We start from the raw sequence: 23,182 nt of genomic DNA, 5'->3' as shown, positions 1-23,182 counted from the left end.
TACCCTTGTGGTACTGCTTTTTAATTTGGCCCCTAGCTGCTCAAACTCCCTCAGCAGAACCTCCTTCCTTGTCCTATCTATGTCGTTGGTACCAACATGGACCACGACAACTGTATCCTCCCCCTCCCACTCCAAGTTTCTCTCCAGTCCAGAGGAGATGTCCTTAACCCTGGCACTGGGCAGGCAACACAGCCTTCGGGACTCTCGCTCTCGGCTGCAAAGAACTCTATCTATCCCCCTAGCGATACTACCCCCTACCACTACAACATTTCTTTTAACTCCCCCCACTTGAATGGCCCCCCGCTCCACGGTGCTGTGGCCAGGTTGCTCATCCTCCCCGCAGTCCCTGTTCCCATCCTCACAGGGAGTAAGAGCCTCGAACCTGTTGGACAAGTGCAAGGGCTGCGGCTCCTCCAGCACTACCTCCTGGATCCCCGTACCTGCCTCACTTCTAGTCACACCATCCTGACCCTGGCTACGGACTACATCTGAATTAATTAATCTAATTGGTGTGAATACCTCGTGATACACAGAGTCCAGGTAACTCTCCCCCTCCCTGATGTGTCTCAGTGTTTGAAGCTCGGACTCCAGCTCTTCAACACGGAGCCGGAATTCCTCGAGCAGCCAACACTTACTGCAAATGTGATCACCGTGAGCATCAATGGTGTCCACCAGCTCCCTCATATTGCAGCAGCAACACATCACCTGATCTCCCATTCTATGATGCGTGAGACTAGAACTAGGGGGCACAATCTAAGAATAAGGGGCTGCGTTTTCAAAAGTGAGATGAGGAGAAACTTCTTCACTCAGAGGGTAGTAAATCTATGGAATTTGCTACCCCAGAGAGCTGTGGAAGCTGCAACATTAAATAAATTTAAAATGGAGATAGACAGTTTCCTAGCAGATAAGGGAATTAGGGGTTACGGGGAGAGGGCAGGGAAGTGGACATGAGTCTAGATTCGGATCAGCCATGATCCTATTGAATGGCGGAGCAGGCCCAAGGGGCCGTATGGCCTACTCCTGCTCCTACTCCTTATGTTCTTATAAGGCAGGTTGATTAAGCCTGGGTTCTGGGGGTTAGCTTGCAGATGGTGGGGAGGGGCTCTGCATACTAGTGAAACAAAAACAAACTACTGCAGCTGCTAGAAATCTGAAATAAAAACAGAAAATGTTGCTAAGACCACCTTTTGTACATCTCCGGTACATCGCTCGACTCCGCCTCGCCTCAGCTTGTCTGCTGCTGAAACCCTCATTCATGCCTTTGTTACCTCTAGACTTTACTATTCCCTATTCCAACACACTTCTGGCTGGCCTCCCACGTTCTACCCTCCGTAAACTTGAGATCATCAAAAACTCTGTTGCCGTGTCCTAGCTCACACCAAGTCCCGTTCACCCATCACCAATGTCCCTGGTAAATTTTTTTTGGGTGCGTGGCCCCTTTAAGGGGCTGCACAGCCCATTCAAAATACCACTCGTGCGGTTTTTCCTATTTAAAAACCGGTGAGCCAGTTGCGTGGGAGCTGCAGAGTGCTGCTCGGCCTTGCAGCTTAAAGGGAACATTACCCATCACCCTTTTGCTCCTGGTTAAGCAACGCCTCGATTTTAAAATTCTCATCCTTGTTTTCAAATCCCTCCATGGCCTCACCCCTTTCCTATCTCTAATTTCTTCCAGCCCCACAACCCTCCGAGATAGTTGTGCTCTTCTAATTCTGGCCTCTTGAGCATCCCCGATTCTAATTGCTCCACCATTGATGGCCGTGCCTTAAGCTGTCAAGGCCCTAAGCTCTGGAATTCACTCCCTAAACCTCTACCTCTCTTTTCTCCTTTAAGACGCTCCTTAAAACCTACCTTTTTGACCAAGCTTTTTGTCATCTGCCCATATATCTCCTTATGTGGCTCGGTGTCAAATTACATCCTATAACACTCCTGTGAAGCGCCTTGGAACGTTTTACGACATTAAACGCGCTATATAAATACAAGTTGTTTTTGTTGTAACACTCAACAGGTCAGGCACCATCTGTGGAGAGGTGAAGCTGGGGTGAATGTTTCAAGTCTTATGACCCTAAGATCTGAAACGTTAACTCAACCACCTTCTTTCTACAGAAGCTGCCTGACCTGCTGAGTGTTTGCAGCATTTTCTGTTTTTATTTTTACATACTAGTGGTTATGTTGGTTGGGGTTAGTACCCGTCATGGCCTGAGGGTTAATTGCAGCATTGGGGAGGTAGTTTGTGTTGAGCAGGTCTCGAAGGACAGGTCCCAGACTGCCTAGTATTTTCCCAGTTCAAAGAGAAGGCAGAAAATTTTAAAAATAAAAATATTCCTCTATTAAAGTTTCTATTATGGTTTATCTGTGTGCTCCCTTGACATTTTGATTGCAGAAAGGGGAGCTTATTTTGGTGCTTTACTTAATCTATTCTTTGCATGTACTATCTATTTATTCTTTGCATGTACTATCTATTTATATGATTTGATCGGCAGGTTACAAATTACTTTGGAGAGACTAGAGCCACAATTTCGCCGACCGAGGCAGGTCTGGGGTGGCCGGGTGTGGTGTCGCAGTCCCAGCCCGCTGCCTGCTGCAGCCCGCACTCTCCAAGTGATTTTATGTTGATTGGGCTTGTTAAGCCTGCCCTGCGAGGTTCCTGGACAGTTAAAAGGAAGCGGGTCTGATGACGTCACTTGATGATGCGTCATCAACCGGCTTCCTTAAAGGGTTCATGTCCAAATTGATTTTGACAGTTCTGTTGTCAGTGTTCTGCAGCATTGAGATGCTGCAAACACTGACGAGCACTGCACGGCTGCACCCAGGCTCCCCATGACTCACTCCATATGCTTATGGAGGGAGTCACAGCACACAGGGAGGTTCTCTTCCCTTCCCATGGGCGGAAGAGACCTCTCCAGGAGATCAACGAAACCTAGTTGCACATTGCACAGGAGGGCACAAGCAGGGATTTCATCAGGAGGATCTGACTACAGTGGCGCAAGCCTTTCAATGATCCCAGTAGATCACGAAACGTTACCGCCAAGCCACACTCAACCTCATCCTGCTGTGCTACTCATCACATCCCCATCACTCTGCCTTCCCTACCCTACTCCTGCACATCTTTATTCATACCAACTTACCTTGCACCTCCACCCATCCCTCTCTATCTACATTATCACTTCTCCATTTCATTAGCCACCCCTCACACTCATCCTCATCCTACTGCAAGCATACCAACTAACAACACACCAGGGTAGGCACTTTGGTGGTTAAGCCAGTGTTCATTTGAAGTTTCTGGTAATGTGCTGTCAAACATTGAAACCTTTATTTTCATCACTTTGTGTTCTTGGACAGATTTGTGTGCACCTTTGGAAGTGGCTTAGTGAGTTGTAGTGTATGGTGAGACAAAGGGTAACCCCCCCCCACCCCCCGCAATGGCGATGAGTGTGAAAGGAACGGCTTGGGCATTGTAGGGCTGCTTTATGGTGTTGGTGTGGGGTGGTGCCAACCTGGTGCATCATTTGGCACCCAGGGTGTACAGTGTCAAGTGAAGTAAATCTAGCCATGGTGAGGCCATCCCTGGCGTCCTGGGCAGCAATATGGTCGGGTGCTGATGCCCTGTGTCCTGTGCAGCATCAGTTGATTGTGGAGAAGGCTGGTGGTGGTGTTGTTGCTGCTGGTGTGCCCAGTGATGCTGGTGTTGGGGCTGATCTTGGTGGGATTCCGAGGACCAAGGTGAAATATTTTCAAGGGCAATGATGCTGATGGAATAGATGGCAGGTGAGGTTGAGATGACAGAAGCGATCTGTCAATGGTGAGAGAGGTTGTTCCAATGAGGTGGCACTGGATAGAGAGCTGGCTCCAAACACTTGCAAGCTGCAGAAAGCTCAATACGTCTTCCAAATGCAGTAACCAAGTTTCTGAGCTTTGAAAGTGAACAGCTGTAACATGGGATCTTTCATACAACTTTGGCAGCTGTCAGGTCATGAGATAATTCAATGCTGAATCCACTCACGACATGCTGAGCTGACATGTTCACTATTTTGACAGCGGACCCGCCCTCTGAGTGCTGGCAAAATTCAGCCCTTGATGTTTTGGAGGAAGTAGCTAATTTGTCTGCATAATATGTTTATATACTGTTGCACTTTTTACTTCTATTTGCACTACAAGTAAACCAGCTATTCTGTGGCCATGTGTGGAAGATGTATTTTGATTTTCACTCTTGCTTAATATTTCTAAGGTATGTGTTCCTCTTGTACAGGAAACACCGTAGTAATGTGGGACCAAGCAAGACAGTATCTCATTCACGACGGAACATTGTGGGTTGCAGAATTGAGCATGGATGGAAAGAACAAGGTGGAATAACGCAGTGGAAAGGCACAGTTCTGGATCAAGTTCCAGTAAATCCTGCACTTTACCTTATCAAATATGATGGATTTGACTGCGTATATGGACTTGAACTTCACAAAGACGAAAGGGTCTTAGGATTTCGGGTCCTTCCGGATAGAGTTTGTGAGTGAAAATATAGTTTTAAGATCACGAATGACTCAAGTTTACATTATGTTAAAAAGGATATTTTATATGTTATATATAACAAAATTACTAAGTATTGTATGCATTTTATTGTTTGCATTTTATTTTGCTTTTAGCTGCCTGTCGAATCAGTGATGTGGATCTGGCAGAAATGATGATAGGCAAAGCAGTTGAGCACATGTTTGAAAAAGATGATGATGGGGCTAAAGATGAATGGCGGGGAATGGTGCTCGCACGTGCTCCAATCATGAATACATGGTTTTATATCACCTATGAAAAGGATCCTGTCTTGTACATGTACCAGCTTCTAGAAGACTACAAAGAAGGAGATTTACGTATTATGCCAGATTCAAGTAAGTACAAAGGGAGCTTTTATTATTTATTTGTGGTTTTTCTGCCCGTGTGTGTTTATATACAGCAATTATAAAAGTACTTCGATTGGATGCTAGAGAAATAATGTTGCACTTGTACAGAGACCCTGGAACATAATATGGGCTCTGCACAAATTTGAATGTGTGAACTGGGGGTATTGCTCAAGTCTTAGTGAGCTCTTCACAAGATGACTTTACAAGTACATATTCCAACAATGTTTTTCTTGTTTAAATTTAATGACGAAATGGTGTGAAAATGCAGGGTGGCAAAAGATTTAGCAGTGGTTTGATAATATGTTTGTCTCCACTTTCTATCTGGACTTGTTTTGGCACAGGGGCTTGAAACTGATCTGAGATGGGTTTTTATTAAGTTTAACATTTATTTGGTATGCTTCATGTTATAATGGAACTATACATTTGGCTGCAGTCTGATCTCCATTTAACAAATTAATTGGCCATGAGTAGTACATTTCTCTGCCGGCAAAGCATCCTTGATATCTGACCATTTTGAAAATCTGGCTTCCTTTACTGTGGCAAGCATTGCTAAAGCTGACGTTTGATTCCTGAATGTGATTATAAGTTGCATCCCTATATTTATATGATCTAGACAGGTTAAATATATCGCCTGGATTTCTACTATAACTTTATAATGTTGGTACTGAAGCTAACTTTATAACGTTGGTACTGAAGCTGACAGCAATGTAATCAAATGTTATAATGTATTGAATTAAAAAAGAGACAGAAATCAGTTAAGGAAAGCTTAGCATGTGTTGAGTATTACTGGAAGGTCTAACTTATCGGCTTCATTGGTTGTGCTCGTTCAATAACCATTATAAACATTAGGCCTATTCCAGCACCTTACTCACAAAATAGCATGAAGCACAATCTTGCAAGCATAGTTTGCTCAAATCTATTTGTATTGGTCTTGCAGATCCTTGCTCAAGGGAAAAAACATCACCTAACGTACAATGTCTGAGCCAGATAACAAACAGTTCATGATTGGTCCTAGAGGCTGATTCATAAGCGTGCCCAGTATACAAGAGTGATTCTTTTAAAATTCATTCTCAGGATATGGGCATCGCTGGCATGCCAGCATTTATTACCCATCCCTAGTTGCCCTGAGAAGGTGGTGGTGTGCTGTCTTCTTGAACTGCTGCCATCCATGTGGGGAAGGTGAGCAGTTCGATACAAATGAGTGGCTTCCTAGGCCACTTCACAAGGCAGCTGAGTCAACATAGAAACGTAGAAGATAGGAGCAGGAGTAGGCCATTCGGCCCCTCGAGTCTGCTCCGCCATTCAATGCGATCAGGGCTAATCATCCAAATTCAGTACCCTGTCCCTGCTTTCTCCCCATACCCCTTGATCCCTTTAGCCTTAAGAAATATATCCAACTCCTTCTTGAATATATTTAATGAATTGTCCTCTACTGCCTTCTGTGGTAGAGAATTCCACAGGTTCACCACTCTCTGGGTGAAGAAATTCCTCCTCATTTCTGTCCTAAATGGCTTACCCCTTATCCTTAGACTGTGACCCCTGGTTCTGGACTCCCCGACCATCGGGAACATCCTTCCTGCATCTAGTCTGTCCAGTCCTGTCAGAATTTTATAAGTTTCAATGAGATCCCCTCTCATTCTTCTAAACTCCAGCGAGTATAAGCCCAGTCGACCCAATCTCTCCTCATACATCATTCTTGCCATCCCAGGTATCAGCCTGGTGAATCTTCGCTGAACTCCTTCCATGGCAAGAACATCCTTCCTCAGATAAGGAGACCAAAACTGCACACAATACTCAAGATGTGGTCTCACCAAGGCCCTGTACAACTGCAGCAAGACATCCTTTTTCCTGTACTCAAACCCTCTCGCTACAAAGGCCAACATACCATTTGCCGCCTTAACCGCCTGCTGCACCTGCATGCTTACCTTCAGCGACTGGTGCACAAGGACACCCAGGTCTCGTTGCACTTCCCCTTCTCCCAATCTATTGCCATTCAGATAATAATCTGCCTTCCTGTTTTTGCCGCCAAAGTGGATAACCTCACATTTATTCACGTTATATTGCATCTGCCATGCTTATGCCCAATCACCCAACCTGTCCAAATCATCCTGGAGTTTCTTGGCATCCTCCTCACAACACACACGCCCACCCAGCTTTGTGTCATCTGCAAACTTGGAGATAGTACATTTAGTTCCCTTGTCTAGATCATTAATAGCTGGGGTCCAAGGACCGATCTCTGCTGTACCCCACTAGTGACTGCCTGCCACTTGGAAAAAGACTCGTTTATTCCAACTCTTTGCTTTCTGTCTGCCAACCAGTTCTCTATCCAAGTCAATATGTTGCCCCCAATCCCATGTGCCTTAACTTTACACGCTAATCTCTTATGCAGGACCTTATCGAAAGCCTTCTAAAAGTCCAAATACACCACATCCACTGGTTCTCCCTTATCTATTTTACCAGTTACATCCTCAAAAAATTCCAGTAGATTAGTCAAGCACGATTTACCTTTCGTAAATCCATGTTGACTTTGTCCGATCCTGTCACTGTTTTCCAAGTGCTCTGCTATTACATCTTTTATAATGGACTCTAGCATTTTCCCCACTACCGATGTCAGGCTTACGGGTCTGTAATTCCCCGTTTTCTCTCTACCACCTTTTTTGAATAGTGGGGTAACATTAGCTACCTTCCAATCCATGGGTACTGTTCCAGATTCCATCGAATGTTGGAAGATGATCAGCAATGCATCTACTATTTCTAGGGCCACTTCCTTAAGTACCCTAGGATGTAGATTATCAGGCCCTGGGGATTTATCGGCCTTCAATCCCGTCAATTTCCCTAACACCATTTCCCTACAAATACTGATTTCTTTCAGTTCCTCCCTTTCATCAGACCCTATGTTCCCCGACATTTCTGGGAGGTTATTTGTGTCCTCCTTTGTGAACACAGAACCAAAATATGTATTTAATTGGTCTGCCATTTCTTTGTTCCCCATTATAAATTCCCCTGATTCTGACTGCAAGGGACCTACGCTTGACTTCACCAATCTTTTTCTCTTCACATATCTATAAAAGCTTTTACAGTCAGTTTTTATGTTCCCTGCAAGCTTACTCTCATATTCTATTTTCCCCTTCTTAATTAATCCCTTTGTCCTCCTTTGTTGAATCCTAAACTGCTCCCAATCCTCAGGTTTACTGCTTTTTCTGGCCAATTTATCTGTCCTCTCCTTGGATCTTATGCTATCCCTAATTTCCCTTGTTAGCCACGGTTGAGTCACCTTTTTTGTTTTATTTTTATGCCAAACTGGGATGAACAAATTCTGTCGTTCATCCATGCGGTCTTTGAATGTTTGCCATTGCCTATCCACCATCAACCCTTTGAGTGACATTCCCCATTCCGCGCCTCAGACCATCGTAGTTTCCTTTATTTAAATTCAGGACCCTAGTCTCTGAGTCAACTACTTCATTCTCCATCTTAATGAAGAATTCTATCATATTATGATTGCGCCGACCCAAGTGGCCTCGTACAACAAGATTACTAATTAATCCTTTCTCATTACATAATACCCAGTCTAAGATGGCCTGATCTCTGGTTGTTTCCTCGACATATTGGTCCAGGAAACCATCCCGTAAACACTCCAGGAATTCCTCCTCCACAGTATTGTTACTAATTTGGTTAGCTCAATCTATATGTAGATTAAAGTCACTCATGATGACTGCTGTGCCCTTATTGCACGCTTCTCTAATTTCCCGTTTAATAACATCCGCAACCTCCGCATTACTGTTTGGAGGTCTATATACCACTCCCACTAACGTTTTCTGCCCCTTGGTATTTCTCAGTTCTACCCATACAGATTCCACACCATCAGAGCGAATATCCTTCCTTACAATTGTGTTAATCCCTTCTTTAACCAGCAATGCTACCCCACCTCCCTTTCCTTTTTGCCTATCTTTCCTGAATATTGAAAACCCCTGGATGTTGTGTTCCCAGCCTTGGCCACCCTGGAGCCATGTTTCCGTAATCCCAATCAAATCATATTCGTTTACCTCTATTTGCGCAGCTAATTATCCAGCTTATTACGAATGCTCCTCGCATTAAGACACAAATGCCTAGAAATTCAGTTGTTTGCGCCAGCCGTTAGCGCCTTAGGAGGAGAAGAAGTGGGGCGCTAAGCGGCTAACGCCCGGGCGCGGCGCGATCTGCGCCTCTCGCGAACTTCGGTTAAGATTTAGCGGCGGTGCAAAACCTTTGTGCGCGCTCAGCTGCGCGCGCAGATCCTGACGTCATTTCATGGTGCAACGCCCTTTGTGCGCCCCGAACGGGAAATTCAGTGGCGCCGGCCTATTGTGCGCCTGGCGCCCCTAGCGACTGGTAGAGGGGAACAGTTCCCAGTCGCTGCGGGGCGCGCTAATTAAAGGGCACTCCTCCTGCAGTATAAATGGCAGCCATTTTGCACCACTCCTTCTTTGTGAGAGACAGATCTTTGGAGAGAGACAAAGGTAGAGAGCTTTCTGGTTTGGCTCAACACTCGCACAGGTACTTGTGGCTTCAGGCCAGAGCTTTGCACTTGTCTTTAACTTCAGTGTCATAGCATTGATTGGAAACATATAATGGGGGCTGCAATGGGTGGAAACGTTGGGCTTCTCCATTGCATTCAAAGGGCTCAGAGACGCCGTGAGAGAGTGCCAGTCATGGCCAGACGGAGAAGGGCCAACAGGCATCGGCAAAGGAGGCCTTACCCACCCAGGGTATACCGCCAGCAGTTCTCATATCTGAACATGTCTGAGGAGCAGTGTGTTCGGAGGCTGCGATTCAGAAGGGCGGTGGTCACTGAGATCTGCCACCTGCTTCGCGGAGATCTGCAGCCACAGCTGAGGAGCAGGACGTCTCTGTCGGTGGCAGTGAAGGTGACGGTGGCTCTCAACTTCTATGCCACCGGCTCCTTCCAATCCGCTACTGGGGACATTTCCAACATCTCCCAGTTCGCGGTACATTGCTGCATCCGCCAGGTGACCAATGCCCTTTTCAGAAGGAGACGTCAGTTCATCTCCTTCCCCATGACCGTGGACAAGCAGCAAGAGCGTGCAATGGGCTTTGCAGCATTAGCGGGCTTCCCCATGGTGCAAGGCGCCATTGACTGCATGCATGTGGCTTTGCGGGCACCTCTACAGAATGCCGAGGATTACCGCAACCGGAAGGGCTACCATTCACTCCACGTGCAGTTGGTGTGTGACCACAAGCAGCTCATCCTAGCTGTCAATGCCCGCTTTCCAGGCAGCAGCCACGATGCCTTCATCCTGCGCCAGACTTCTGTGGCAGACATGTTCGAGGCCCAGCCTCACCCACGAGGATGGCTTCTCGGGGACAAAGGCTATCCTTTGTGCACCTAGCTGCTGACCCCGCTCCGTGCGCCCAGCACCCCTGCTGAAGAGGGATACAATGACAGCCATCAAGCAACCAGGAACGTCACTGAGCAAACAATCGGCGTGCTGAAGCAACGGTTCCGCTGTCTGGATTGTTCCGGGGGAGCCCTACAGTACTCGCCTGAGCGAGTCTCCCATTTCGTTGTCGTGTGCTGCATGCTGCACAACCTGGCTATCCTCAGGACTCAGCCACTGCCAGCAGACATTGGAGGACCACCAGAGGAGGAGGAGGAGGACCAGCACGGGAGGGAGGCAGAAAGTGCAAGGGCCGCCCGTCAGCGGCTTATTGCAACTCGGTTCTAGGCCCCCTCTCAGGGAATGGCTTGTGCCAATGGCAGAAGATGAATGTAGCCGCTCCACAAGCCCTCAGCCGAGCAGGGCAACCAGGACTTCCAAAAGAAAACATGGACAGTGCGATTTAAGATTTCTTTTTTTACTCTGATACCTCTGTGCCCTTCCCACATGACAAACTAATGGAGAGAACCCCCCCCCCCCCACCCCCCCGCCAAAACACAAATACACGGAACTTTGCTTTATCCGGAGGTTAACTGTCCAGAATGCTCAAGCCACCGGCAAAAATCAGGAGCCGTTTCATTCGTTTTTTTTTCTTTTCGTTGCTTTTTTTTCACCAGTCAGGCTCTGCAAGGTCTCGCTGAAGCTGTTGCTAAGCTACAGAGACGCTTGCAAGGTACGGCCGACTGTTTAGAAGCTGCAACAGGGTTTGTTGCCAGATACGGAGCTCAAAATCTCCATATGTTTCAACATTAGCGCTGGTTTGTCCGGCAGTTTTGATGGGACGGCAACAGCTCGGTCCCGTCGGTGCCGGATAGCACAAAGTTTCCTGTACACCAGTCTCGGCCTTTATTATAAGTATAAAACAAATATACCAGTCTCGGCCTTTAAATATAAAACAAATACAGCAGTCTCAGCCTTTATAAATAAAACAAAACATTTGGCCACACCTTCTACTTTTTCCCCTGCGAGGGTGATCCGTTTCGCTGCCGTGACTGGCCCCTACCCGCCCTGCAGCTCCTCCTCAATGGGACCCCAGTGGCTGCAGCAAGGCTGGGGGAAGGCTGCTGAGGGTCAGATGGTGAGACGGCAGATGCCCTTGGGGGTCGGCCTGGACCAGCTCTGGGCCTGGGGGGGCCGGCTGCTGACCGCTCCAACTCTGCTTGGGCGGCAGCAGTCTGTCCAACGGCTGGTGGCAGCTGCAATGGAGGAGTGACGGTGTTGGCTGCAGGAATGCTGCCAACCTGACAGATCACAGGCACTCCCTGGTCGGCTGATACATTGGCTCGCGCACGGGCCAGCACTGCAGCATGCGCAGCAATCTGCTGAGGCACAGACTGCTGGGCTGCTGCGGCACGGCGAGTGCCCCGGCGATGCCTGGCCGATCCAGCGAGTGTGGCAGCAGTTAGTGCCCGTGTGGCCCTGGTCTGTGTCTGCATGACAGCAGCCAGTGAATGCACGGCACGACTGAGCACTTGGCTAGAAGCCGCCTGTGATGCAGCGAAGTCCTGCTGACTCCTAGCCTGTGCTGCCGCGACGTCCTGCAGACTCCTGGCCTGTGCTGCCCCGAATTCCTGCACACTCCTTGCCAGTGACTCTATGGAGTCAGGCATCCTTGCCACTGCAGCCATGAGCTCAGTGTGCCTGCGCTCAACCTGGGCGCCCATTTCCGCTAGGAGCCGCACCTCCTCTGCGCTCACCGTAGCAGGACTGGAGGCCGCACTCACCCTCCGGGGAGAAGGCCGCCAAGCTTCCCCACCCCTCCCGCGTTGCTGCAGCCCGCTGGTCCCCGGAGCTTCACTATCCTCCGACCCTTTCCCCCCTGCTCCCCTCCAGGGAAGACGTGTCACCATCATGGCCATGGGCTGCCTCGGCTGAGGGTGTCCCTGATGGGCTGGCTTCCTCTTCCTCCTCCTCTATGTCTGACTTGGACACAGTGCCAGCTTGAGGGGCCGCCTCCTCACCTGGCGAGTCACCATCTGAAAGCAGGGAGGCACAAGAGTTGCTTTAGAGTGAGGACAGGGCGGCAGCGAGGGAGGCATGAGTGCTGCTGTGCACTGCATTGGTTCGATAGTGGCAAAGGACGCTGGTGTGAGACGCAAGTGGAAAGAGAGAGGTCAAAAAGGTGATGACCTTACCATTGGTGCCCAGAACAGGGTCAGCATCTTCAGTGGCGACGGGGCCACTCAGCCGGCCTGCTATGATTCGCTCCACTCGCTGCTCGAGGTCGCTTAGCTGTTTCAGGTCATGACGGCCTCCCCCGGTCTGTCGCTGCTGTCTTCTGTTATGCGCCGGCTTGGCCTGCAAGAGAAAGGACAGCCTCTACAGTGTCAAGCCCTGATCTTGCCCGCACTGCCTCCCATGGTCGATTAGCCCTGACAGTGTCAAGCCCTGATCTTGCCCGCACTGCCTCCCATGGTCGATTAGCCCTGACAGTGTCAAGCCCTGATCTTGCCCGCACTGCCTCCCATGGTCAATTAGCCCTGACAGTGTCAAGCCCTGATCTCGCCCGCACTGCCTCCCATGGTCGATTAGCCCTGACAGTGTGTAAAGTCCTGAATGTGCAAGTGCTTTTCATGACAGTCCCATAGCTGCTGGATGAGGGCTGGCCATTAGGGCTTTCAGGCCCCTTTGGCCATAAAGTGAGGTGCACATGCAGGGATGAGGAGGATACTGGAAAGGGTACTCACCCGACAACCCGAGTGAGGTCGTTGAATTTTTTCCGGCATTGGGTTGGTGTCCTGCCAACCACGCTGTTGGACGTGACCCTGTTTGCCACATCCCTCCATGCTTTCTGATATTCAGCGGGCAGCGGCCTCCTGCCACCCTCAGGGAAGAGGATATGGCGCCTGCGGTCCACTGCGCCAACCAGCAGCCTCAGGTCACCCTCGCCGAAGCACTGCGCTCTCTCCCTGGCCTTCTCCATTCTCCTGGGCATGGAGCAGTTCCAGAAGCAGTGTTCAGGCCTTGCCTTAGGGCTGCAGTGTGCAGGGCGTGGCAGCCAAACAATTCCACCCTCCCCCTTTAAGTGCTGACCGGCGCCTGACTGTCTGCCCTCAATGAGCAACTCGCCGCACCTGCGCTGCGCCCGCCTTCGGTGTTTGCGCCCCGGATCGCCGGCTTAGCGCCTAATGATAGTCGTGCATCGCCTGCTTTAGCGCAGCAGCAACCTCTTGGGGCGATGCAACTGAATATCGGCGAAGGTGGTGCTAAGTTGCGCCGGGCGCAAAAGTTAGCGAACGCCATGCTGTAGCGCCCCAAACGTGGCTATACTGAATTTCTAGGCCATAGCCTTCAGGCTTGTTTTTTTAACACTCTTAGACCTATTAGAATTATTATTTACTGTGGCCATGTTTGATTTAAACCATTGATTTCTCTGACTGCCACTTTTGTTTTTCTCCTTCCTATCTTTTGCTTTTATCCTTGTTTCCCTTTCCTCTGTCTCCCTGCTCAGGTTCCCAACCCCCTGCCATTTTAGTTTAAACCCTCCCCCACAGCACTAGCAAACACTCCTCCTAGGACATCGGTTCCAGCCCTGCCCAGGTGCAAACCGTCCGGTTTGAACTGGTCCCACCTCCCCCAGAACCGGTTCCAATATCCCAGGAATTTGAATCCCTCCCCCTTGCACCATTCCTCTAGCCACGTATTCATCTGAAATATCCTTCTATTTCTACTCTGACTAGCACGCGGCACTGGTAGCAATCCTGAGATTACTACCTTTGAGGACCTATTTTTTAATTTACCTCCTAACTCCCTATATTCAGCTTTTAGGACCTCATCCCGTTTTTTTACCTATATCATTGGTACCTATATGCACCACGACAACTGACTGTTCACCCTCCCCTTCCAAAATGTTCTGCAGCCACTCTGAGATATCCTTGACCCTTGCACCAGGGAGGCAACACACCATCCTGGAGTCTCGTTTGCGGCCGCAGAAACGCCTATCTCTTCCCCTTACAATAGAATCCCCTATTACTATAGCTCTACCCCTCTTTTTCCTCCCGTCCTGTGCAGCAGAGCCACCTCTGGTGCCAGGAAGTTGGCTGCTGCTGCCTTCCTCTGATAAGCCATCCCCCTCAACAGTATTCAAAGTGGTATATCTGTTTGAGAGGGGGATGTCCACAGGGGACCCCTGCACTACCTGCCTGCGCCTACTACTCTGTCTGTTGGTCACCCCTTCCCTTTCTGCCTGTCCAACCTTTGCCTGCGGTGTGACCAACTGCTTGACCGTGATATCCACGACGTCCTCAGCATCGTGAATGGTCCAGTATGTATCCAATCGCAGCTCCAGCGCCGCAATGCAGTCTGCCAGTAGCTGCAGCTGGACACACTTCCTGCACACATGGTTGTCAGGGACACAGGAAGTGTCCCTGAGTTCCCACATAGTGCAGGAGGAGCATATCACGGGGCCGGGCTGTCCTGCCATGACTTACCCTTTAATTAATTCAAATTAAATTAAACAAATCAATCCCACCAATTACACTACAGTTAAATGATATACTTAAGGGCCCTGGTTTACCAACAGTCCCCGCTACACCACAGAGACCTTAAAAACTATAAACCACAGAGTTAAAGTTTAAAAAGAGAGAAATACTCACCAACCAATCACTTACCTGCTTTCTGGTGACGTCACACTTCGATTACTTTTTACTTCTCTCCCTCCCTAGAGATTAGTAAACCTACCTGGTCTCTGCCGCTGGTTTAAATAACCGCCGCCGCTCAGCCGCCTCGTCTCCCGCAGGTCCGCTGCTGCCGCCGCTCTGAGGCCTACCTGGTCTCTGCCGCTGGTTTAAATAACCGCTGTCACATATAGGCCAGTCTCGGCAAGGACGGCAGGTTCCTTCCCTAAAAGACATTAATGAGCCAGTTGGGTTTTTACGACAATCCGGCAGCTTCACTTTCACTTTTACTGATACCAGCTTAAATTCTAATGTCCTATGACCTTGTTCTATGAAATATTGAGGTGTCTAAAATGACCTGGTTGCTATTTTGTAAATTATAATTGCTAAATTATTCTTGTTTTACCTTGGCTGACTTTTTTTTGTAGTGATGCATTTCATCCACTATGAAAAAAGTACTTTATGTTCTTTGAAACCACTTATCTATTAGACTCTACAAAGTTGGTTAAGGATTTAGGACAATTAAACTACAGTATGTAGTCGGGTATTGGTCTTGTAAAGATATAAATATTTCCCACTGAAAGTACAGATACATTATCCTCTTAAGGTTGAGGACATAATGTTCTGTAGACTCCTAGTTTTGCTGATGGTTAAATTTCTGATTCCACAGATAATGATTCTCCACCAGCTGAGAGAGAGCCAGGAGAAGTAGTAGACAGCTTGGTGGGTAAACAAGTGGAATACGCCAAAGAAGATGGCTCAAAGAGGACTGGCATGGTCATCCACCAAGTAGAAGCAAAACCATCAGTGTATTTTATCAAGTTTGATGACGATTTCCACATTTATGTCTATGATTTGGTAAAAACCTCCTAGACACACTCCATAGTGCAGTGGGAAGGCCATATTGGCCCACACACGGACTATTCCACATGCGGACCTTGATGTACTAGGCTTCTAAAAGTCCAGTAAGCTATTGTGATCTCGCAATCTCTGCCATAGACAACAAACACAACACAAGTTTGAATCAGCCAAATGGTTCTACAAATGTTACCATTTATGATGGTTTTGAATGCAAGACGGTTACTTGCAAAACAGTCTAAAACCAGTATTTAAGAATAAGGGAACTAGGTTTCCAGAGTACTTTGTCACTCATGGGAAGCAATAGGGCTTCAAGATAATAAACCTAAATTAGGGTCTGGAAATAAAGTGAGAAAATGTAGCACCATAAAACAAATTTCAATTGGACATGAGCAAAAAGGATTTTCTGAATTGAAAAAATAAATTAAATGGGGAGGGAAGAGAAGAATGGATCAGGTATTATTCAGTCTTATAACATGTTTCCATGTTACATCCCTTTTTGACAACTATGTCCCATTTTGAAATGAAGTACATCTTTGGCCTCAGAGAAAGCTGCAAATTTATTAAGATTTTATAACATTTTTGATCTTAATAAAACTGCAATGAGCCATAAATATTAAAGGAAATGCATTTGAACATTTTTCTTAAACCCTTTTGTTTTTCTAAAGGAAGTTAGGTAAATTTCATCTTAAACATGCCATATTTTAGTTATGTAGTAAAAGTACACGTATGCAAGGAGAAATTTAATATGTGAAGTTCACCAATGAGGGAGAGGAGTAAGGAAGAAGAATAAGTTGTGAAAGTCTCTGGAAAACGTAACCACTATACCATTGTAATGATTATAATAGTGCTCAGAATACAAGAGTGATTCTTTTAAAATTCATTCTCAGGATATGGGCTTCATGGACAAGGCCAGCATTTATTACCCATCCCTAGTTTCCCTGAGAAGGTGGTGGTGTGCTAAATTCTTGAAGTGCTGCCATCCATGTGGTGAAGGTGAGCGGTTCGATACAAATGAGTGGCTTCCTAGGCCACTTCACAAGGCAGCTGAGTCAACCCCGTTGTCGAGTCACATATAGGCCAGTCTGGGCAAGGATGGCAGGTTCCTTCCCTAAAGGACATTAGTGAACCAGTTGGGTTTTTACGACAATCCGACAGCTTCATTTTCACTTTTACTGATACCAGCTTAAATTCCAATGTCATCAGACCTTGTTCTATGGAATATTATGAGAAGGTGTCTAAAATGACCTGGTTGCTACTTTGTAAATTATAACTGCCAAATTATTCTTGTTTTACCTTGGCTGACTCTTTTTGTAGTGATACATTTCATCCACTATGCAAAAAGTACTTTATTTGTGCTAAAAAGGTACACGGTTAATTGGCTAAAATATTATAATTAAGTTTAAATGTTTCCTCTGAGTGTAGTAATTTGTAAACTTAGTAACTCTAACTGTACAGTATAGCTGAAATAATTCCTAATAAGTATCAGAAGCTGATTTGGCTCTGCCTGGCTGAATATTGATCAAACCAATTTTAATAATTCAATTTTAAGATGTGTTGTACAAAATAATATATAAACTGTCAAAGATAAGACTCTTTTTAAAAAAAAAGAATCCTTTAACGTCCCAAGACTTGTTATCTAATAACCCTTTAAGGTCACAAGTCTGAATTGCCTATAATACTCTTTGTTCTATGTCTAAATGCCTCGAATTCTTTCATTGTTCAATGCGAGCTTGCACTTAATAACACTAATAAAATTAATGTTGTCTAAAAATGCAGTATTCTAGATATGGTTGGGAGTGAGCGAGTAAAGCTGCAATTCAAATGATGGTGCAATAATCTGCATTTTCAATTACTGCTGCTTAGACCTTTACAAGAAGTTTGTGCCTATGGCTCTTAAACATTGAGTGTTTTCAGTAATAGGAAGGTCCTAAGAGGAGTTCTGTCATTTTGTCGTTGGTGGGAGGAACTATCAGAGGTACTCACACTTGAGACTTCTTGCACATCTTTTAACAGTCATTAGCAGAGGCTAGGAAACAGGTCACCTGTGTTCAGAGCTTGAAGGTTTGTAGCACAGAAGGAAAGGCATGTGACAAAAGATGGATTTTAACCCAGTTAAGGTGTTTGGAGCTTCAATATCTGAAGGCTTAATAAATTGCTTCTCAATCCATTCATATTTCCTTTATTGCTTCAAAGTAACTATTTTTGAAGCATTACCAATGTTGCTACCATGAAAGTTAAAAACAAGCCTGTGATTACATTGCCTAAAACATAGGACTAGAATCCGAGGATTGTTTATAAGAAATGCAAGCTCAAGTTTATTTGTTCACAGTTTTAGATCTGTGCTTTTTTTTATTTTCTCCTGTTTGAGATTGATCAGATTGAGCATAGATAAATGTTCTGTGGTCACTATTGATGTTTCAGGCTGAGAATATTTTACAGCAAGCAAAAAACCACATTATTGCTCCCTAGAAGAATATTACCTGCCTCTTGCATGTACTGAATTTGGAAATGATTTTAAATATTAGTGCAGTAATGTCCCTAAAATAAATAAGCAGTGCATCAGGCAACATTAATGTTTTCCTTATAAGGTTTTTTGGAACGTGAGTGTCGCATGGGCCTTTCACACCATTGCAGGTGGAATATCAAAATATTTATCCCATAGCCTTAGGGCCACAGGTATGTATCCCTCTTGAAGAACCTTGAATTGTACCTTTTGTCACATTATAGCATTTCTGATCTCACGACATGAAGAAAGCAAGAACTTACATTTACAGTATATAATTTTAATTAAACTGCTTTCCTTATAAATGTTAATGGATCATAGCTTATTCAATTTCCCCCCACCCCTGATGCCTGATTTTTCTTAAGCCTCTCTTGACCAGTGATTTACACTGGGATATGATTCCACGGTCACTGGTAGAAATCCAGTATCTCGTCCAAGTGACGATTTATAATGTGTGAACCTAAATATTGGGCGTTGGTGGGGTATTGAACTGCAAATAAGCACAATCATAATATTGAGATGGGGCCACTATGTAGTGAACAGATTGGTACCTTATCTGGATTTTTATTTGTCCCTCCTTAGTGATTGAAACCTCCTGCCACCTGATGGTGGTGACATTACAATTGGCTTTAGCTAACTCTGCAAACCTGGGGCTTTCCGGGTCTGTCTGACTCTGTACCACACCACATAGTGCATATATCCATGGAGCTATTGGGAGTTCTAAAATTATATCTTCCAAATAAAATTGATACCAGTTTGTGTGTCTAAATATTTCACATGTATTGTAAACACAGTACATAGTGGTGGAACTATTATGATGTAATTTTAAATTCCAGTTTTGAGAGACCTTCACATGCAGATCCCATCTTTGTTACTCCTCTTGGGATATGGAACCATATGTGATTTGCAGTGTTAACCTTTTGTGCATCCTACATTAATCTGAACCATTGATCTTAATTGACTGCACACAGTCTGGTGGGCACAGTGCCCGTTTGGTTAAATCATAGCACACAATGTATTTCTAAGGATTCTGATGTAAATGGTACTGTTCTAAATATTTCTTTTCAAAGTTCTTTAATGCACTGGTCCAGCAGTTGTAATTCAAAAGTGGTTTGCTTGTGCTCCTGTTCTCAGTTGTAACTGGATTCTGGAACACTAGTCCAATATTAGCAACTTTAAAGTGAAAACCATTTTACTCTTTATTACACCGCTAGGTTTGAAACTTTTAACGGATATTTTTCTTAGACGTTATGGTACTTTTCCAGACCCCTCTATAACAATGTTTATTCCTAAAAGCAGGCACACTTAGCTACCGCTTTACTTAAGCTACCTTGATCTTTACTTGCAGCTAGACCAACAGTCATTTTCAAGAGTTTGTGATAGAATATTGACTGCTTGTAAAAATCCTACTTTCATGTGAGGCATTCTTTGGCAAGGCTTTCTGAACCTGGATGATAGTTACTTCAAGGATTGAGACGCTAAGGATTCTTTAACAGAAAGTGTTAACTATCTCTTCAAGTTTTTGCTTATTTATTCAAGTTTTTATTGGCTTTTGGCTTGTGCCTAGATGTGATGTGCTGGACAATAATATGAATACATCACTGAACGTTTAATCTTCAATTGTCTACATGCAGGAACTGTCATTCCTCCAGTATTCCAAAGTGGGCAACCAAAGGCAGGTTACCGTGTTCTTTTTAAGTTATTTCTACTAGCAAATCACCCCTTAATACTGTATTATGAAGCACTACGTAACCGAGTTCTAAATCTGTTGTGTTGTTAATGTGTTTAAACAAATTCATCAGACCTGCAATGCAGTGTTGGCAGAGTTTCTGCAAGATTTATCAACTTGTAAATGTTTCTAGAATGAGGCCTGCAAGAAGATTTTAAGTCTAATCCTTACTGGTAGTTGAGCCAAATGTGACTTTTTATTTTAGATCCTTCCACAGAAAAATAAATTGGGCAGAGAGCACCAAAACAGTACTTGATGGAATTGAGTTTGTTACAGATGTGGATGCAGTGCTCTCATGACCTTGGTTAACAATATAATAATTTCTTGTCCTGGGGGCCAACATTGCTTTCTAAAATTATCTTGGGGCTTGTGGTTGTAAATGACACAATCTTGGATATGTATTAAAAATAGCTGATCATTTAACTTGGGTTATACAACTACTGTGTGTGAAGTATGGCTTCTATAGTGTGATCTTTTAAATGCAAACATTGTGTTTTTCTGCATGTTCTAAAGTTAGACCCATTTTACATAACCAGCTTTGCATGTAGAACTTTATTTTAGTTTGTCTGTTTGCTTATTGTATTGTCTGATTGTTAGCTAGGATGAAATGCACTGATTTTAGAACAGTGCCAATTGTGGTGGCTTATGTCTTAAAAGGGACCATACTTTTTCCTTTCTGAGTGGAGGGTGGGGGGTGGGAGATAGAAAATCTGGCAAGGGTTCTTCATAATGAATTATGAAATGTGAAAAAAGCTAGGTTTACCTTTTAAACATGTAACCCCTCTCTTGTAATCTGTATCCTGAACATTTTAAAGTGGCAGTGGCAGTGCCAAGTTTGGCAAAGATACAGATTTGAAATAGCACTCATTGGAGCTTATAAGCAGAAAGGGGCCTTTTGTTACTAAAAAGAAACGCACAAAATGAGCATTTATTGATACTTGTGCCTTGAGCCATTGCTTTATCTCTTGCAGATTCGGCAAATTTAATACAATGCAGCTTATTTAGTTCAGATGATAGCATAATAGAAGTATGTGTGTAGGGGAGAGCTTGATAATGGGCTTTGCTTTTGGAAAACAGCCCACTATTTCCACTCTACTACATTTTTGAAATATTCTTGAATAAGGGGGAGAATACCACCATTAGAATACAGTTACAAAATGTATGGTCCTTCATTAGTTACAGTGCTTTTAAAAAAAAAACTTTAATCAGCTTAACAGTCTATAGTATATGTATAGTTAAAATGTAATGTTGATGTTTGCTTCTGGAGTTAGGCAAATTTTCAAATGTATAGACATTGTAGATCATGCTGCTGTATGCCATTAGATCTATAAACATTTCACATCTTAAAAATCTGTTTGCTTCTGTAAGGTTTTTTATAATTATGTTGTATAAGTATAAAAAATAAAATAAATTTCTGTGCAATTTAAATGTGTATGAAACTATTATTTAGCCTCGATTTTTAAATTCTTATTGAACTTGAAGGCAATTGACATTGAGCAAGAACTGCATTCACACCTCTGTGATTACAGGAAACTTTGTGCTATCCGGCACCCACGGGACCGAGCTGCTGCCGTTGCCTAAAAAGTGCCGTACTCTCCAGAGTTAATGTTGAGAGATACGGAGATTCTTATCTCCGTATTTGACAACAAACACTGTTGCTTAGCAACAGCTTCTAAACACTCGGGTGTGGCCCTAAAGCTCTGTAGCTGAAGCTGTTGCTATAGCTACAGACCTTGCACAGCTTGACTGTTCAAACAAAGCAGAAAAAACAAACAAAAAGAATAAAAAACGGCTGCTGATTTTTGCCGGTGGCTCCAGATTGCCGGACAGCTCACCTCCGGATAGCACAAAGTTTCCTGTAATAATATGTCCCAGCAGTGACAAACCTAGCGCTGCTGCACTTACAAGTACAATATTTAGCTGGGAACTTTTTTCATTTTGACCCACTAGATCGTGCATTACTCCACCATGTAAAGGAAACATGCTTATTCTTGTAGACACAGGCTGATCCTTTGAGCAGTCAAGGTTTACATGACTTGCAATGTGTGGCTAACATGAAAGCTAAGAATGGGAAAGGTATGGAAAATATACTTGTGTATATTGTCTTGGGAAAGTCATGATATAGTTTTAATATTGTGGGTTTCTTTGTAGTTCAGTATCCTGAGCACCAGTCACTATAAATAAAATCAGCATGTACTTCAGTTTATCATAGAAACATAGAAAAATAGGAGCAGGAGTAGGCCATTCGGCCCTTTGAGCCTGCTCCGCCATTCTATATGATCATGGCTGATCCTCTATCTCAATACCATATTCCCGCTCTCTCCCCATACTCCTTGATGCCTTTTCTGTCTAGAAATCTATCTATCTATCTATCTTAAATATATTCAGAGACTTAGCCTCCACAACCTTCTGTGGTAGAGAATTCCACAGGTTCACCACCCTCTGAGTGAAGAAATTTCTCATCTCAGTCCTAAATGTCCTACCCCATATCCTGAGACTGTGACCCCTTGTTCTAGACCCCCCCAGCCAGGGGAAACATCCTCCCTGTATCCAGTCTGTCTAGCCCTGTCACAATTTTATACGTTTCAATGAGATCCCCTCTCGTTCTTCTAAACTCTAGTGAATACAGGCCTAGTCGACCCAATCTCTCCTCATACGACAGTCCTGCCATCCCAGGAATCAGTCTGGTGAACCTTTGCTGCACTCCCTCTATGGCAAGTATATCCTTTCTTAGGTAAGGAGACCAAAACTGCACACAGTACACCAGGTGTGGTCTCACCAAGGCCCTGTACAACTGTAATAAGACATCCTTGCTCCTGTACTCAAATTCTCTTGTAATGAAGGCCAACATACCATTTGCCTTACTAACTGCTTGGTGCACCTGCATGTTTGCTTTCAGTGACTGGTGTACAAGGACACCCAGGTCCCTTTGTACATCAGCATTTCCCAATCTATCACCATTTAAATAATACTCTACCTTTCTGTTTTTCCTACCGAAGTGGATAACTTCACATTTATCCACGTTATATTGCATCTGCCATGTATTTGCCCACTCACTCAACTTGTCTAAATCGCCTTGAAGCCGCTTTGCATCCTCCTCACAACTCCCAATCCCACCTAGTTTTGCGTCATCAGCAAACTTGGAAATATTACAT

The 23,182-nt window shown here is 45.0% G+C and overlaps 1 protein-coding gene across 8 annotated transcripts in view; it reads left to right on the top strand.

Moving 5' to 3' along the window:
* The window catches only part of spina (spindlin a), a 163,651-nt gene extending 142,196 nt beyond the window's left edge, over positions 1-21,455 (top strand). For all 8 annotated transcript variants that reach the window (XM_085984772.1, XM_085984802.1, XM_085984799.1 and 5 more), the window contains 3 exons: positions 4,247-4,497; positions 4,635-4,871; positions 15,605-21,455. In XM_085984772.1, the coding sequence (XP_085840898.1) occupies positions 4,247-4,497; positions 4,635-4,871; positions 15,605-15,807 (691 nt within the window). In that variant the 3' untranslated portion in view covers positions 15,808-21,455. The remainder of the gene's footprint in view (positions 1-4,246; positions 4,498-4,634; positions 4,872-15,604) is intronic.
* The last annotated feature ends 1,727 nt before the right edge of the window (positions 21,456-23,182 follow it).

This window comes from Somniosus microcephalus, chromosome 1, assembly GCF_052327205.1.
Source record: "Somniosus microcephalus isolate GS21.2 chromosome 1, FLI_Smic_1.0, whole genome shotgun sequence".
Taxonomy (NCBI): Eukaryota; Metazoa; Chordata; class Chondrichthyes; order Squaliformes; family Somniosidae; genus Somniosus; species Somniosus microcephalus.
The sequence above is the reverse complement of the archived record's forward strand: the minus strand, read 5'-3'. Positions and strand labels throughout refer to the sequence as shown.